The sequence below is a fragment of the Spinacia oleracea genome, chromosome 3 (assembly GCF_020520425.1).
Source record: "Spinacia oleracea cultivar Varoflay chromosome 3, BTI_SOV_V1, whole genome shotgun sequence".
NCBI classification, from domain to species: domain Eukaryota; kingdom Viridiplantae; phylum Streptophyta; class Magnoliopsida; order Caryophyllales; family Amaranthaceae; genus Spinacia; species Spinacia oleracea.
In genome coordinates, this window is record NC_079489.1 from 13,246,713 (window position 1) to 13,264,290 (window position 17,578).

At 34.7% G+C, this 17,578-nt stretch overlaps 3 protein-coding genes across 4 annotated transcripts; all 3 read left to right on the forward strand.

Moving 5' to 3' along the window:
• The first annotated feature begins 1,878 nt into the window (after positions 1 to 1,878).
• On the forward strand, positions 1,879 to 2,885 carry LOC110791844 (jasmonate-induced protein homolog). The gene is made up of 2 exons (XM_021996599.2): positions 1,879 to 2,036; positions 2,186 to 2,885. Exon 2 carries the CDS (start codon positions 2,194 to 2,196, stop codon positions 2,710 to 2,712), a length of 519 nt encoding a protein of 172 aa, XP_021852291.1. The 5' UTR covers positions 1,879 to 2,036; positions 2,186 to 2,193; the 3' UTR covers positions 2,713 to 2,885.
• A 1,177-nt stretch (positions 2,886 to 4,062) lies between these two features.
• Positions 4,063 to 9,576, forward strand: LOC110791834 (uncharacterized). Of its 2 annotated transcripts, none has more exons than XM_056838738.1 (4): positions 4,063 to 5,365; positions 5,516 to 5,741; positions 8,962 to 9,095; positions 9,404 to 9,576. In XM_056838738.1, exons 1-4 carry the CDS (start codon positions 5,219 to 5,221, stop codon positions 9,440 to 9,442), a joined length of 546 nt encoding a protein of 181 aa, XP_056694716.1. In that variant the 5' UTR covers positions 4,063 to 5,218; the 3' UTR covers positions 9,443 to 9,576. The 2 variants fall into 2 exon arrangements, with proteins under 2 accessions (XP_056694716.1, XP_056694715.1); XM_056838737.1 differs by having other exon boundaries at positions 4,157 to 5,365; positions 5,441 to 5,741.
• LOC110791833 (probable N-acetyltransferase HLS1-like) lies at positions 9,516 to 10,175 on the forward strand. The gene has a single exon (XM_021996590.2). The coding sequence runs from the start codon at positions 9,516 to 9,518 to the stop codon at positions 10,173 to 10,175; it is 660 nt and encodes a 219-aa protein (XP_021852282.2).
• Positions 10,176 to 17,578: the final 7,403 nt, after the last annotated feature.

A 17,578-nucleotide genomic window follows, 5' to 3' on the forward strand; every position in this document is an offset into this window, starting at 1 on the left:
ATCGCTAAACTTGGATGGAAAATCCTAACAGACGAAAACAATTTGTGGGCTAAAATTATGCGTAAGAAATATCTTCAGAATAACAATTTCTTTTCATCTAAAAAGAAATCTAGAGACTCGCCTATCTGGTCCAGCATTCTTAATCAACGAGAGATTCTTCGAAAAGGTATAAGGTGGAAACTAGGAAATGGGAATACTATTAACTTTTGGAAAGACAATTGGATTGGTCAATATGCCTTGGCTGAGCTTCCGGGCATCTCGGCTAATCTTATTGAGGACAATAAGACTGTAAGTTTTTTCATAGATGAAACTAAAAACTGGGATATTGAAAAGCTATCATCAGTTCTTCCACCCGATGCGGTTCAATTAATAAGAGGAATACATGTTCCTGTCAACAACCTCCAGGACATTCCCATCTGGGGCTGCACAAATTCTGGGGAATTTTCGGTTAAATCTGCAACCTGACTTGCTCACGACCTTCCTAAAACTAATGACAAATGGAAATTTAGATGGATCTAGAAGCTCAATATAGCTCCGAAACTGAAATTTTTCCTTTGGCAAATCTGTCATAAAAGTCTATCAACTAAAGAAACGCTTTTCCATAGGAAAATAATCCCTTCAAATTGCTGCCCAAGATGTAATCAAGCTAGCGAAAGCTTAGACCACCTCTTCCTCCATTGTGAGCATTCGAAGAATGTTTGGACTCATAGGCTTACTAAAAACTGGTTAGATCTCTCCTTTCCTGTGTCTGATTTTTTTAAAACCCTAGACTACATCAGACGGAACCAGATAGCTCTTCGAAAATTCATCAATTTATGCTGGATTATTTGGAAGGAACGGAATGCCTTAGTGTTCTCCAACACGAAGGTCTCTCTTTGCCGATGTTTCTTCAGAGCCCTCAATTCTTATAAAGAATGGGAGCTCAGAATCCTTATCGATTCTCATCAACTTAGAGGTACTCACTTCACCACTCACTCACCTCCTCCCAACCAGCAAACCACTTCTCCTCCCATCCTTGTGAGGTGGTTTCCGCCCCCCACGGGCGCCTTCAAACTCAATTTCGACGGATCTCGCAAATCTTCATCAGCAGCAGGAGGAATCATCATCAGAAATAGCGCTGGGTCAGCAATCGAGGCAAAGGCTTTCAATTTTGGTAACTCTCAAGTATACATGGCCGAAGCCCTGGCTCTACACAAAGGAATTCAAGAAGCTATAAGGTTAGGTATCAAGGACATTCACATCGAAGGAGATAATCTTCTTGTAATCAACTCACTAAAAGGTACTTGGAAGCCCCCTTGGAAACTTCATAACTTTATACATGACAACAAGACCCTACTTCAGCATTTTGACTCAACACACATCAAACATATCTACCGAGAAGCAAATAGAGCAGCAGATTGGATTGCTAATGTAGGTCATCTTATTTGTAATCCCATGTGTATTTCCCCGAACTCTAGCCCCAAGTTAGAAGAAATTGTAAATAGTGACTACTTAGGTTTCACCCTTGTGCGAAGGGGAACCTAAGCTCATTTTTTCTTACCTTTATAAAAAAAAAAAAAAAAAAAAGTGGGATCACATGTCCCCACTTATCAAAAAAAAAAAAAATCTAATTTTAGTTTTTTCATTAATTGTTTTTTAGAAAAATACTAAATTTATGTTTAATTTTCATTAATTTTTAAGTAGTAATCTACTATTCACATTTTATGGATTCGTCATTGCTTGTGGAATGTAGGATAACCCAAGAATATGATACCCATACAAATAAAGGGAAAATAGAAATGAACCAAAGATAAGATAGAACATATGCAAAACACATACTTCCTAACTTTTTTTTAGTGATGAATATATGCAAAATTATCACATTGATCGAATTTCTAAAGTATAGAATTTGATTCTATTATATGTATTGAAAGAAACTAGTAGGGGTGTGAGGTAAGAATTGTATATAAATATATAACGGATGGATAGCTAGTTGGTATAGTGAAACACACAAATTAGCTTATTTACCTTAATCTACATTCCGATATCCGATCAAGGTAATAATTAATTTATGTGATATCATGAGTTGTTACATTTGTTATTTATGATTTATGTTTACTAGCTTGGTAAATGATATTTGTATATATCAAATTTCAAATATCTCTCGAAACTTATAAATTAAATTAGTTTGTTATTTGTTACGCAGTAGGAAAGATGGCTTCAACACAAGAAGCAATTGTAATGAATGACATGGAGAAAGACGTTGCTAACAAGCAACAACAAAACAGTGCGGCTGTTTCCATGACGAACTCCACACGTGCAAATGTTAAGTTTTCCAAATCTAACAATTGGTTTGGCCAAGTAACAGGTAGTTATCCCGCAACCATTGCTTCCTCGGCTCTTGGCAAATTTACCCATAACGCGGATACTAAAAACGGCTCCAAGGGTGCGGTCATATATTTGGGCACTAATGTTCAAGGATTCAATTGTGGATGGCTTTTGGCTTGGTCTGCACCCAAAGCTCCTACCCCAAATAATCCCAACAGGGTTTATGTGACATGTGGCGCAGCTGAGAATTTCAAAAATGTGAATTGGAATCAGATCCTAACTAAACTGAATACATCTGGCGATATAGTGAATTACCTTGACCCGGTTACCAAGACCGCTATTCATGCCAACATCCAACCAGGCACCAACTCCGCATCCGTGGGAGCAAGCTTTGGAGCCGTTTAATCACCACAAGAACTTATTGGACATGTCTTATGGACATACTCCATCTAATTAATTATAACTACATAATTACGGGTCACTCATAATTGCACATCGAAGCTAGGTTTTATCCTTGCTTGAATGATGTTAATTATTTTTTCAGTATTTCAATAATGGATCCGATCTATATCTGTTTACATTACTCTGTCTTAAATATCTATGCATCAACTCTACATGCATGTTGAAGTGATTTTATTTTCTTACACTCACATACCTTTCTACCGCCACTAACTTTTACTTTAATCATCTGTTTTTTACTAATTGACCTATTGTTAATTTACTCACTTACCTTTTCAAACTATTCTAGAAATAAGAGTAAACAGTAAGTGAGTTACAACGTGAGAACTCTTTATGGGCTGAATTGGTCCTGACTCCTGATTCCTCATGAAATTATTTGGGTCGTTACAAATTAGATATATTATTGGATAAAATGTGCATAAATTAAATAAGTTTTAGTATTGTAATTGGACATTCAACTTTTGAACTAGAGGTTAGAGGATCAAATCTTGTCTATATATAGTTTATAACACGAGAAAAGTGTATTACAAACCTTAAAAGAGTAGGTAAGTAAATTATTAAAGGCATAATAGATATATCATATACTACATTTGAAAATCATCTTTTTTAGATCCCGCTCTTTTGGGCTTTTTTATTCTTCGGAATTCAAGTTTAGTTCAGTTTAATTGACATTATGAATAAGTTGAGTTCAACTGTACCTTTTAGGCCCTTCTCTATTGCGATGATTGACCACTTATTTGACATACCATTTGATGAAAGGACTCAACTTCCGAATTAAATTCAACATCATAAATGAATCAAGTTCATTACAATTCAATTTAACACTATAAATAAGCCCCGTTCAATTTATTATTATAAATTAGCTAGTAATTAAGTTAAGTTCTGTTCAAATCTAGTAAGTTTAACTTGTTTCACTTTAAACTCGTTCTATACTAAAGAACATGGCCTTAGTAGTTAGTCCCTTATAAATTAAATGAGTGTACTTAAATTAAACGATTAAGGATTTTATTGTGGTACTATATATGAAGTACTCCGTATAAAGTAAGGCCCTTAAGTTGAAAGGAGTTCAAACGAGTCTACATAAGTTCAGTTTGGACACAAATCATCTTAATAAATCAAATAAATGAGTGATTAGATCAGACTACTACGTACTTCGCACTTCATACTCCCTCCGTATTTATTTAAGGGATACACTTGCCTTTTTCGGCCGTATTTATTTAAGAGATACACTTGCCATTTTTAATAACTTATCAACCCCACCATCTAATTAAATAATACATCTAATATACCCTATCACCCACCATCCTATTAAACAAATAATTTCATAAACCCACCCCACCCTCCACCCACCAAAATGACATGGTCCTCACATATTTAATTATTAAAATATCTATCCAACCCCACTTGATTTATTATTTTATTTCATTCAATTATTCTTCTTAATACCCGTGCCCGGCCAAGTGTATCTCTTAAAAAAATACGGAGGGAGTATATAATACTTTATCCGATTCTGTATAGTTACAACACTTTGTTTTCACGCTTGTCAATGCATAACTTGAATAATTGATATTTTTAATTAACAATAAGTAAAATTATATAAAAAAATAATTGGTATTTGGAATTTGGAAAGTATATATTACGGAGTAAGACGAATCTAATAAGATCCTATATTTATATGTTTTTACTTATATAGGTTATAAAAAATAAACGAACTAGAGTATGTGAATAGTACGTGCAAAGTGTTGCAACTACTCCTCCGTCCCAAAATTATAGTCCTACTTTTTAAATAGGGCGTTCCAAAATTATAGTCCTGTTGCTAATTTTGGCTATTAAAGTCATCACTTTCTCATGTACTATATTAATTAAAAATGCATTGAAAACCCACACATATACTATATTCCACCTTCTTATGTACTATATTCTCTTTCCCTTGTACTTTATTCCATTTTTCCACGCAACTCAATCATCATTTGTACTTTATTTCACTTTTTCATGTACTATATTTCATTTTTCTTAAAATTCGTATTTTTAGTCAAACGGAACTATAATTATGGGATGGAGGGAGTATAAAGAAACGAAACAAAAACTACCTATCACTTATGGTTTCAAATTTAAATTTTGACTAATTTTAGATTTTGGGGGCTTTTGGTCCTTTGGATACATTTTTTTTTGGGTGAGATTTGCTCCTTTATTATGGTTCCAAGTTTAAATTTTGATTGATTTGGATCATATTTTGGTAGTGACATTGCTCTTTGATTGAACTAATTTCTACTTTATTAATAATATATTTTTAATAGTTCAAATATTAAAAATCTTATCCCGGACATCAATCTACTCAGAAGTTCATTTTATAGAATAAAGATCATCCGCTCCTATTTTCCACAAACAAAACCGTAAAATTGCAATTAGGCGCCAACCATTATCCGTCACAACAACGAGAGAAGAAAACCAAATGCCAAAGCTGAAAACCCTTCGTTTTGAGGACTATGATTTCTTCGTCAAAAGTTCTGTAATGTCTTCTGAATTAAACTTCGATAAATGCAATCAAATAATTGAGATTCATGGATTCACCAAGCTACGTCGTCTAAATCGTCGAAAGGTGCAAACCCAAAAATCTGTTTTTTTTTGGTTTGGATGATTTATTATCAAATGTTGAAAGTTGATTTATTTGCAGGATTTAGTTCTAGAAGCATTGTCTGCAATTGACGAGTTTATGAATCCTAATCGTTCAACATTAAACGAAACCCAGATTTCTGCCAACAGTGATGATTGTCTTTCAATGGATGAAGTCAGTGCTGACCTTGATGCCCTTCAATGGCGAGATTTCATTGACGACGAAGATAATGATAATGGAAGCGCCAATATGGAGAAGGTTTATCCCAGAAGAGGGAGAAGAGTGAAGCGAAGAAAGGTGTTTGACCCAGTTCATTTGACGAAGCCCAGGTCTAAGATGGCCCAGAGGAGGAGGATTTTCAGTGAGATTTCTTTGTCTGCTTGTTTTTTACTCCGTAGTTTTTTTTGGATATGCATGCCAGGTGTTTGTGAAAATGTCCTAATGAAAACCACATGTTCTAGTACTTTTTTTTTGAAAATTGTGAAGAAAGTTTTTGGGTTGTAAGGGTTGTCCACTATATGTTTGTGGATATGTCCAAATGAAAAAAAATGAAAACCCACACAAGTTCATATACTTTTTCAAAGGAAATGAAATGGGTTTTGGTTTCTTTACATTTTTCGCAATAATTCTGCTGCACATTTGTTGTTGGTTAGTGTTTTCGATAATGGTTAGTGTTTTTGATGGTAAGAGTTGTCCAATATATGTTTCTGGATTTCTTGTAGTGAGAAGCTACATATTAACTTTTTCGCGGTAATTGTGCTATATATCTGTCGTTGGTTAGTTCTTTCGATGATGGTTTGAACTACATGATGCATTTGATTTAAGCTGGACAAACATGGTGGATATCAGGACATGTGGTTGAGTTATTAAAGCATAGCGAGCTTTATCTTTTGTGCTGCCTAGATTTTCAAGAGGGATAATGCCATAATGGACTAGTAAACTGATTAGTTTGCTACAATCCAATAACAGAAAGCTGAAGAAATAATGAGTCTATGTGTGTACTCTTTGCAATGATGCTCGTATTTTTTTGTCATGGCACATTAAACCAAAGCATCCAATCCTTGTACCCTGCAATAAGATGTGGCATTTGGACATATTATATCGAGCCAATAATAAGTTGATGACCAAAATTTTGTCTCGTCACTTCCATCGACATCCATATTGGTCCTTTTCCAATAGTTCAAGTAATATTGTACAAAAGTAGTGGAGGACAAGAATGACAGAGTCTTACAACATGGAAAATTTACGTAAAGATAGTATCTCAGTGTTTTAGTTAAAACTTTTCATGAAATCAGCTAGCTTAAAAAGCCATTTGTAGTGACAAACAGATACAAAACCACCCACAACAGTGCAATTGCGCTGATGTTAATTGCAGATGTTTAATTACTTGGGCGATATTTATGTGCTTCCTGGGTTTATGATGCTTATGGTCAAGCTTCTCTAGAACTTATTCAACTTAAGCTCTTGATAGATAACCCTGTTTGAGTAGTTGTTGGTGATCAACTAGTGAACAAGCCACTGTGTGCCTATTAGAGCTATACCCAAACTGCACCTGTTAATCTTGTCCACTTTTACTAATTTGTTAGTTGTCAATAGGTTAATGCAACTTGCATTTGAGGAGACTATATTCAGTGTTACCATGTGACTTCCTTGGTGAAATTATGAGATGAGGAGTGAAAGACTCTCAGAATTTTTCCCTGTAAACTTTTAATGAAATTTAGAACAATAGGTTATTGGATCCTCAAGATTCTTTAGCAATGATGTACCCCAGTTGATCTCTGGGGCACATGTTTTTCAAACCTTATTTTTGACAATTGTGTTCCTGAATGTCTTAGACCACCTCTCAAATCAGTCAATGTATGCAGAACTCAAAATTTGTGGTTCCTGCTTCTTCTTTTGAGGAATGGTCTTGAAAAACTCCAGTCTGATTGATGACATTTCATGGAAATGACCAGGAAGGAAATAACTCCTGCAGTTTGTGGGCTTGTGAGTGAACTGGATGACAAAATGCAATCATAGACTTATAGACTATTTTCCATAAGGCAAAGGGAAGTGGCTAAAATCTGGTGCTTCTAATACAAGTGGAAATAATTCTACTTAAGCTGGACAACATCACACCACCTTCACATGTTTTCCCCGTCCTTTTCTGTCATAGTGTCACCTGCAGAAATAGCAGGTAAATCATTACGGAGTTCTTTTAACTATTGAAGCCGATCCTTGATAACAGAATTTCTCTGTGAGCTCTTTTATAGAAAAAAGTGTCACTGTGTTAATTCAGGCACTTTGATTAGAACACATATTCTATTGGAGTATTATGTTCGTTTTGATTTGATTAAGATCTCGTACTATGTTTGTGCAGCTGTTTGAAAAATGTTTATGCTAATAGCTTATCCTGTACCCGACTACCTGTTGCTCATTCTAATGTAGAGAAAGTCTAGAAACCTTAGATAATTAAATCACCTTAAGTAATTGAATCTTTTTAGATGTTTGAATCACCTTAGATATGGAATCACCTAGTGTAGATACTTGAATCACCTTAGATAACAACCTAATGTAGAAACCTTAGATAATTGAATCACCATAGATTAATAACCTAATGCAGAAACCTTAGACAATTGAATCACCTTAGATTAACAACCTAATGTAGAAACCTTATATAATTGAATCACCTTAGATTAACAACCTAATGTAGAAACCTTAGATATTTCAATCAGCTTAGATAACAACTTAAATGTAGAAGCTAGCCTTAGATAATTTAATCATCTTAGATAACAACTTAATGTAGAAGCCTTAGATAATTGAATTACCTTATATAACTGAATCATCTCAGATAATCAAAAGATAAAATACATGCACATGTGTGCTCTAGTGAAATCTCAAAGGAAAATGAAACGCGCCTATGTAACACATCAATGCAGTTCCCTGTATAAATAGAGCTGCACATTTGATTTTGTGTAGTTGTCTGGCCAACTTTCGGGTGTAACAGACTTTATATCTGTCTTCCCTTATTCTTGTAACCGGCTTCTTCAGCAGCACAATGAGCAAGGCTCTGATCATCAGGGAATTCAATGCAGAAACTGATTTTGAAACTGTGGAGATGCTTGAAAAGAACTGTGCAGTTGGTTCTGATGATAATGACTCCATATTCTGTGACATGATTGGTGACCCATTATGTAGGATCAGATTCTACCCTGTTCATATGATGTTGGTATGTGAGGCTGAATGAAATGTGTTAGCTAGTTGAACTAGATGTTCTCTCTTTTAGCTGCATAGTTCTTATGTTGAATTTCCAATGTCACCTTCCTAACAGGTTGGGATAAGGGGGCTCCCTTATGCAAATTCAGTTGGTGTTATACAGTACATTGCAGACTGTGATCATTGTTTGGTTATTAGTAGAAACTTTGTTAAGTGGCCCAAAAAATTTTAGTTGCATGCTACTGTTTTTCTGCTTGCCTTATAATCTTTTCCTTGCTTCATAAGTGGAAATCAAATTTTCCTCCAGAGGAAGATCATTTTTTCCGAATACTTGACTAAGTATATAGATGACTTATCTAATAAATGTGCTTTATATTCTTCTACAGGTGGCGGAGGTGGCAGAGCACGGGGAGCTTGTAGGAGTAGTTCGAGGGTGCACAAAAGAAATGGGATTTGGTCTCAGGAGATCAGATATGAAGATGGGATATATATTGGGTCTTCGAGTCTCTCCAAGACACCGGTGCAGTGCTCTCTTTATCAGTCTCACTTTAATCATTGATAATTTTAGTACCATCACTGTCTATGCTGTTGAACAAGTTTTATTGTTGGTTATATTGCATATTTTGTGGATAAGCTTGACTCTGTGAAAAAGCACAATTCTGTTTTATTTTAGTAGGAATAAATAGTCCTCAACTACTTTTCCACAGTGAGTGCACAAAATATGCTTATGCTTCCATAACATATACACTGCTCTAGGTTCATGCTAAATTAGGCTGTAAGAAGTTTCAGACAAGTTAACCTCTTTTCCTGTGTTTAAACTTGTTACAGGCAGATGGGAATTGGACTGAGTCTGATGAAAGCAATTGAAGAATGGCTTACAAAAAATGGTGCAGAGTATGTGTATATAGTTACCGAAGAGGACAATGTTGCCTCTAAAAACATGTTTACCCTCAAATGTGATTATACATTATGGAGTTCTTTGCATATATATGTTCTTCCTATTGAAAAACATATCATGCAATTCAGTGAGAATATACATACAGAGAAGTTATCGGTCAACCAAGCTTTTTCCTTCTATAAAAGTCAACTCAAGTGCAAAAACTTTTATCCAGTTGATGTTGAAACAATCTTGAGAGGAAATCCAAGCCTCGGGACATGGGTATGTTATTTCAATGATGATGGTTCGGAAGATGTGCATATCAAGGATCGAAACACAGATACCACAAAACTGAGCTCCTGGATCGTTTTCAGCTTATGGAATAGCCGTGAGGTTTGCTGTGGCTCGCTCCAAAAACCTTCCGGGTTTCTTTTCATGTATGGATTGTTCGGAGAGGGAAAGAAGGTAAGGGACCTTATGAAGGCATCATGGAATTTTGCAGCTAAGTTTGGTGAAGATGAAAACTGTAAGCTAGTGATAACTGAGATAGGTGATTCTGATCCCCTTAAAAACCATATTCCTCTTGAATCTTCCATGTTATGCATCAAAGACGTTTGGTATTTGAAGAACGTGACTGAAAATCTCGGTGTTAATAACGAAGAGAGAACAATTGCATTATCTGGTGATTTGGGGAATGTGTTTGTTGATCCAAGAGATTTCTAGTTAGGGAATTAAGGAAGTTAAGCTCAATTGCGCGGTTAATTAGTTTAGGCTTGTGTATTAGAAATTCGGGTTTCTGTTATGTAATGTTCTCCAAAAGAGTACAAAAGGATTTCCAATAGATAACATTAATGTGAAAAGTAGCTTACCACCTTCTAGGAAGGATTTGGGCAACTAATGTCTGGGGAGTAAAATGAAAACATGTGTGTCCAACTTTCTTAATTACAACCATGCTAAAAACTCTGGATCCTGTGATTCATGTCTCTAATCTTTGTTTTTCAAAGCAATATGCTACATTTAAAATTTTTATTACACTCTTTATGCTGAAATTTTCATTTCTTAGATTATGTTTAATAACATCCAAGTAGTTGATTCTCAATACAATTTTATAATATTTCTTTCTCAACAAAGGTAGCACCAACATTTGGTTTTCCAAAACATACCAAAAAATGTTTTGATGAAGTCATTTATTTCTTGGCCTCTATCTTCTCTTCATTTATCTCTCCTCTATTTTTTTTTTGTTTAATCAAGAGTTAAAATATATTGCATAATGTCCATTTAAAAAGCAGATTGAAACGAACAGATGCACCATCCTTTAGGAAGAGACCCACCTTCTAAGAAGGGTTGCCTCAAGCCTTAAGGATCAAAACATAACTATGGAATAAATCACAACCACTACGTTATCCCTCCACTTCGAAGAGTGCATCTCCGCACAAAAGTAATAAAAGAAAACTACAACAATCTATTTACACCATTATAGGTTAGCCAACCATACTCTATCGCTGTTTGGTACTTTCATACGGACAAGCTAGTTGTTTAACTCTACACAAAACATCAGTTTTTTTTGAACAACCAAGTATGGATGTTGTACCTGGAGATTCTAGGCGGCAATTTTTTTTTTTATTTTTTTTTGCAGCCAAATTTGTTAATTTTTAAGTTGTAATGGTGGCAACCTGCGCCCCTTTTTTGAATTTGTTCCCTTGATCTTTGTCAAGCCATATGTAAATTTGGATGACACTGCATCCAATAATTATCCAATGTCTAGCCAAATATAATAAGCTAAAATCACAAGACAAAAAGAGATGGTCAACGGTCTCACAATATTGCCCACAGAAAGGGCACATGTCATCTTCACAAATCTTGTAAGTATATAGTCTATCATTGGTTCTTCATCTCTTAGACATAGCCAACCAACAACATATGAAGTTGTGTTTAGGGACGTAGAGCCTATTCCAAACCCATTTTTGCCAATTCATTTTGTTTTGATTTTGTGGTAATTAACCAGTGCATCCACTGCTTATATAGTGATCTTTTGATGCTTTAGCAGACCAAATATCCCTTGTGTATCCGGCCTTAAGTTTGTCTTTAACCTCATAGATTTGTTTCCAAGTTCAGCTTGCTGCCTTTGGGGGTTTGTACGACCACCAATCCTTCCCTTGAAGATAGACATGAGATACAAACCACATGCTATCAGTTTTACTTGCTATATTCCAAATGTACTACCCAACATGCGCAATATTCCCATGTAACAGTCCTTAAATCCAAGACCGCCATTGCATTTGGGCTTGCAAGTAGCTTTTCAGTAGAAACCATACGGGTCCTATAGAGATTATGGGTTTACCATCCCATAAGAAGCTCCTATAAACAACAATTATTTCCTTAGGACTTTTCTTGGGATAATAAAGATATTAGCGCCTAATAAGAGTGAAAAGAGAGGAGTACGAAATTGATTAGAACACATCTGGCATCATAAGAGAGAGCTATAAAACTCCAACATCTTAGCCTAACAGGAGTTTTAATCCAGCTATATGATAAACACATATGGCGCTGACATGTGAAGCGCTAGAAAATAACAGCACTTCTGATCCAAGCGCTGGAAATTTCAATCGTTGCACACATCTCAGCAGAAAACTCTCATTTCTCAATTCTATCTTATTCTGGAATGTTTTACTATAAATAGGGCCTCTAAATTCCGGAAAATAACACACATTCCTAGCCTAAAACCCTAAGCTTGAGTATTGACCGAAGCTTCTCTTTGTCCCGCATTCGTGTGTCTGCCGCATTAACACTCTGTTAAGCAGACCCTGCCCGCACGACCACCTAAATTAGTCTGAATATTGCCGAAGTCTTAACCCAATCCTTAAGCCTAAACATACAAAAACTCTAGAAGAATCTTGTTCCGTAGTCAGTCAGTCATCGGAAAGTTCGAAGGCCAAACGGAAATCTAGGTATGTCAAGTGGTAGGTGTTCCTGAGAACAGCAATATAGCCTACGCTATACTGTAACCTGAATCTATATTTTATAGCTTTCATCACCATATAAATCTGTTCACTTTAATCTTCTATATTACTCATGCCTAAATCAGATAATTCTTAGACAAACCGGTTTATTGCTAAGCACCTTGAATTAACCTCGATCACTATTTTGACATCTGTTTAGTAAATATATGTGTATTAAAATCAATTCAGAGTAGTAATGTAGCATTACGTACGTATGTCCCGTCGTCGTCGCATTGAACTAGTATGGACCGCCGCGTGGGCTAATGCTGGGCACCCCCGTATTAGTAAACGTCCCCCCGAATTCTCAATCTCTGCTCCGCTGGATGTACGTTGAGCGATCTCCACATCAGGGATCACAAGGGAACCTATGGCCGTTGTGAGTTAAATATGTTTGAACTCCAGACATATCACGATAACCGGGTTTTGTCAGTTTTTTTAAACTGAATGGCGACTCCTACATACTAGTAAAAAGAGGCTAACGCCCATAGTTAGTTTCTATTTACTAAATATGCTTGCCACATCCAAAGGGGAAAGTTGTGCGGGCCGTATACCCTTTTAGAGGCGTCCCGTCGTGTTTTTTCGACCCCCTCACACTTATCCATGTCTGCAACTCTCACATCAACGCTATGTGATCCATAATGCAATAACAACCAAATAGCAGTCATCCTAAAGGGAAAGTTTAAGAAAAAAACATGAATTTTCATTTCAACAACCACAATTCACCAATAACCACATCCAATAATCAAGTTCATCAATAAACAATACAATTCCAGGAAAAACAACCACTAACCAATCAATTAATCACAACAAATTTTCGCAATATCAAAAATTAACTGACAATTTCACAAAACCCTAACCCTAATCAATTTCGCAAAAAAACTGAACTTTACAAGCAAAAAAAAACAGCGAAGAAGAGATTATTACCTCCAAGTAGATTATCCAACTTCAAAATTGGATCTTCCTCTTCGACTCTAACTCGCGCTGTAAATCGCCTCAGTTTTCCCCCATTTTGTCGCGAATTAATCAAAATCACACCCACGAACTTGCCTTTACAATGCGTAGCAAATTTCACAAGAATTGAAGAATGAGGATCTACCCAGATTTTGTAAGTTTCGAGTAGAATTCAAGCATGAGGAAGAACATGGGAGAGTTGAGAGAAAGAGAAGAAGATGAGATTTTTTTTTTGTCAAGGAATTACAGGTAAATCGCACCAAACCCAAATTAAGGGCAAAAAGGTAAAACGCAGCTAACGGTGGACTATTGTCCGTTTATTCCAAGTGCATCTCATGAATAGTACGGAAAATTAGGGGTATAATATGTGATTCGAAAGAGCGGTGTATTTGGTGCATTTCGCCAAACCTCGGAGGCATTTCATGAAAAAACCGTTTATTTAATTGCATCACTTGTCCATCATTAATTTGACCATTATATATCTCTAATTTTATATTTGTACAAGTTATAAAAAGTTGATATTATGAAACATGTATTGTGATTTATGACTAATCTAACACTATTTTACATAAAAACATATGATTATTATGTGTTGATATAAAAATTCAAGTAAAAGTATTCACTCCGTTCTTGAATATTAGTTATGAATCGTTATTGCGTTGTTCTTTTTTAGTAGTTTATTTTGGAATCTTTCCTTATTTGTCCAACATTTATCCCCTTTATACCCTTATACATATCCAAATGGTCCATATGTTTACTCTCATGTAAACTTTTATCCCCATTAAACCCTTTAATTATTTCTTTCTCTTACCCACACGAGTTATATATATTCTATTGAAATTCATGTGACAATTGTATTTTTGTAGGTTTGTCTTAGATTTCAAAATAAACTAACACAAGAACAGACGAAGTATATGAATAGTGCCAAAGTCAAAATGGTGCAATTTAAAAAAAATCGGAGAAAGTATAAAAAATGACGATTTGCACCTATTCAATTATCACAAGATATTTTACACCCACTAATATAATGTTCTGGATCCGTCACCGGCCAGGCGCCCACATGTGAATTATATTTAGTACTTTCTTCTTGAAATTCCTGAGTCACGGATGACTTCAAATGTGAACTTATTTCTACGCCAACCCCGGAGTTGAAGGCTAAATTGCGCAGAGAGGAATGATATAGTCATATTTGCTTCGAATAGTTTACTAAAAGTAAACATTATTAACAATAATATGAAGTAGTACTTAGTTACGGTTATATGTTTGATAAGGTCAAACGCATCCAATACAACGAATCATTTTGCATCAAAAAAAGGTAAAGGTTATGAACAACATATCACGTAAATGACTGCTTTTACTACTAGCTAGGTCTACTACTACTTGTTTAGTATTAATTAGTTGCTTAGTTTGTTTGTTTTGAAATTTTGATACATGAATCACTTATGTTAATTAGTTTGCTCCATTGAATAATTGATCACTATTGCATGGTGCGACCGTAAGGTATATGCGGAGATGCTCATTACTGGTACATTCGGCTTGACTTATAACAATAACCAAGCCGCTTCCGTTCTTAAATATTAGTCTTGTTTTGACTTTTCAACTCGTTTCAACTCAATATTTAAACGTAAATATCTTCAAATACGTATGTTAAAAAATATAAAAGTATGATATTGAATACTCGTGTATTCAGTTTGATATTTTAAAAAATATAAACTACACATTAAGACGAACAAAATAAAATCTCACATGAATATGTTTTAAAATACGTATTGGAAAGAAATTAGAAGAGTATCTTCGATTGTGAATAGTGTCAAGATTTCAAATAAGACTAATATTCGAGAACAAATGGAGTATAAATTATGGAGCTATAGCGCTTGGCATGCATCAGTGAACAAGAAATAATATAATACTCCTGATATATAGTTAGCCAGTTAGCTTGTGATAACTGAATACTCGTGAGCATGGAAAAAAAGTCTGATTATATTCCGTCACGCACTTGCTAATTACGCATGTTCCTTAAATTAAGTACTAATTGATTACAGTATTACTTGAGAAAATCCATCTCCAGAATGCAGATCTTGAAATTGCTACCATCATATATACGTGCTACCTTTACAAAAGATATTAACTTTTCAAAAAATACACTACGAGTAATACACTACAAGAAATTGTACCATTAACGACGGAAAATCCCGTCGTTAAAGGCCAATAATCGTTGATTAATAAAGGGATTTTTTGTCGCCAACCCGTCGTAAAAGGGGCGTCGTAAATGAAAAATCCCATCGTTAACCCGTCATAAAAGACATTTGCGGCGGTTGTTCCTTTTTTGTTTGGTTGTTAACCCTTTTGCGACGGGATTTTTGACCCGTCGTAATTAATTAGGTTGTCATTAAAGATATAAATTATTGCAGTGATATATTCTTGCTGTATACCAATCAAATTAAACAAAGACATGAACATAATTTCTATAAGGACCGTTTGTGTACTAATGTACAATAGATGATAATAGATTTGACTCTACATACCTCAGCTTCATATTTATTATTTGTATCGCCTTTATACTTCATTTGCACTATAAAAAATATGACAAATTTTCTTCGATCAACAAGGTTAAATATAAACAAATGCATACTTGTAATTTTTTAAAAGAAAATTATACTCTATAGTCCTATTAGGCATGTGACTTGTAAGCTTTGTTTGACTAATCTCGCTTCTAAAATGATCCAATATCATTCATGCATATTGGATATTATCAAGTTCTTTGTTTTGTTTTCTACTCTTCTGTTTTCAAGGCGCGGAAAAATAACATGTAAAAAAAATATACACACGTCAAGATGGTTGATCATGCTTATTTGAATTGTCCGGGTTCAGTGTTGATAAATTTCCGGGTCATTATTAGGTCAAAATAATTGTTTTTTATTACTTTTTCGTATGATTTTTTCATATCTTGTTTCAAGTCAAAGAATAACTTCCAATTCAAAATTTTATATCAGGCGGTCTTATGTATAAGACCAACTTATTACCAAATAGTTGTACTTTTTAATCAAATAGTTATATTTTATTAATTATATTTTTAATCAAATAGAAATAGTTACTCCCTTCTTAAATGTTATTCCTCTGTCTGTATGGAGTTGTTTCTATTTGTTAGTCCTTTTATAATCTTTCCTTATTTGTTCAACATTTATACCATTATACTCTTCTAAATATCAAATGACCCACTTGTTTACTCTCAAGTAGACCTTTTCCCCATTATATCCCTTAATTATTTCCCTCTTCTGACCCAAATGGGTTAGATTCCATTGAAATTAATGTAACAAGTGTACTTATGTTGGATTGTGTTAAATTCCAAGAGAGATTAACATTCAATAACGGAGAGAGTATAGTTTTTATTTCTAATAATTATATTTTATCATGATAATAATGTTGATATCGACCGTCGTATACATAAGACAGTCTCATAGAAAATCAATCATCGAAAATATTTACATACTCCATCCGTCCCGGAATACTCGACCCGGTTTGACCGGCACATAGTTTAAGGGACTTAAATTGACTTATTTAATTTAATAGGTAGTACTACCTCTGTTTCTGAAAGTTTTTTACGCTTTGGAAAATGTGTCCAAAGTATAAAAACTTTGACCGTAAATTCTCACTATTATATACATCAAAACGTTACATGTAAAATTTTGTTAGATTGGTTTTGGTATGTATTTTCATAATATCAAATTTTTATATTTTTTTCACATACGAAATAGGATATATAAGTAGTTAAATATTGCATTGGAATTCGTGCAAATAGTAACTGTAAAGATCTTTTTGAAACGGAGGTAGTAGTTGATAGTGGGGTATTATTTTAATGTAGTTAGTGGGAAATGTGTAAAGGGGTGGGGTTGGAGAAGTAGGGGTTGAATTTTTAATTATTTTTTGTATGGAGTAGGGGTAGGTGGGTTAATAGGGGTGGAGTGAGAAATAATATAATATTGTTAGAATATTTCCATTTTTAGAAACAGGTCAAGTATTAAAGGCCGGTCCGATAAGGAAAACAGATCAAGTATTCCGGGACGGAGGGAGTAGTTTAATTTATTGATCGTTAAAATACTAATTGTACATCTAAGTCATCGTTGCTTCTTTATTGGCATTCCCTTTCCCCATCTATAAATACAACCCCCAACCAAC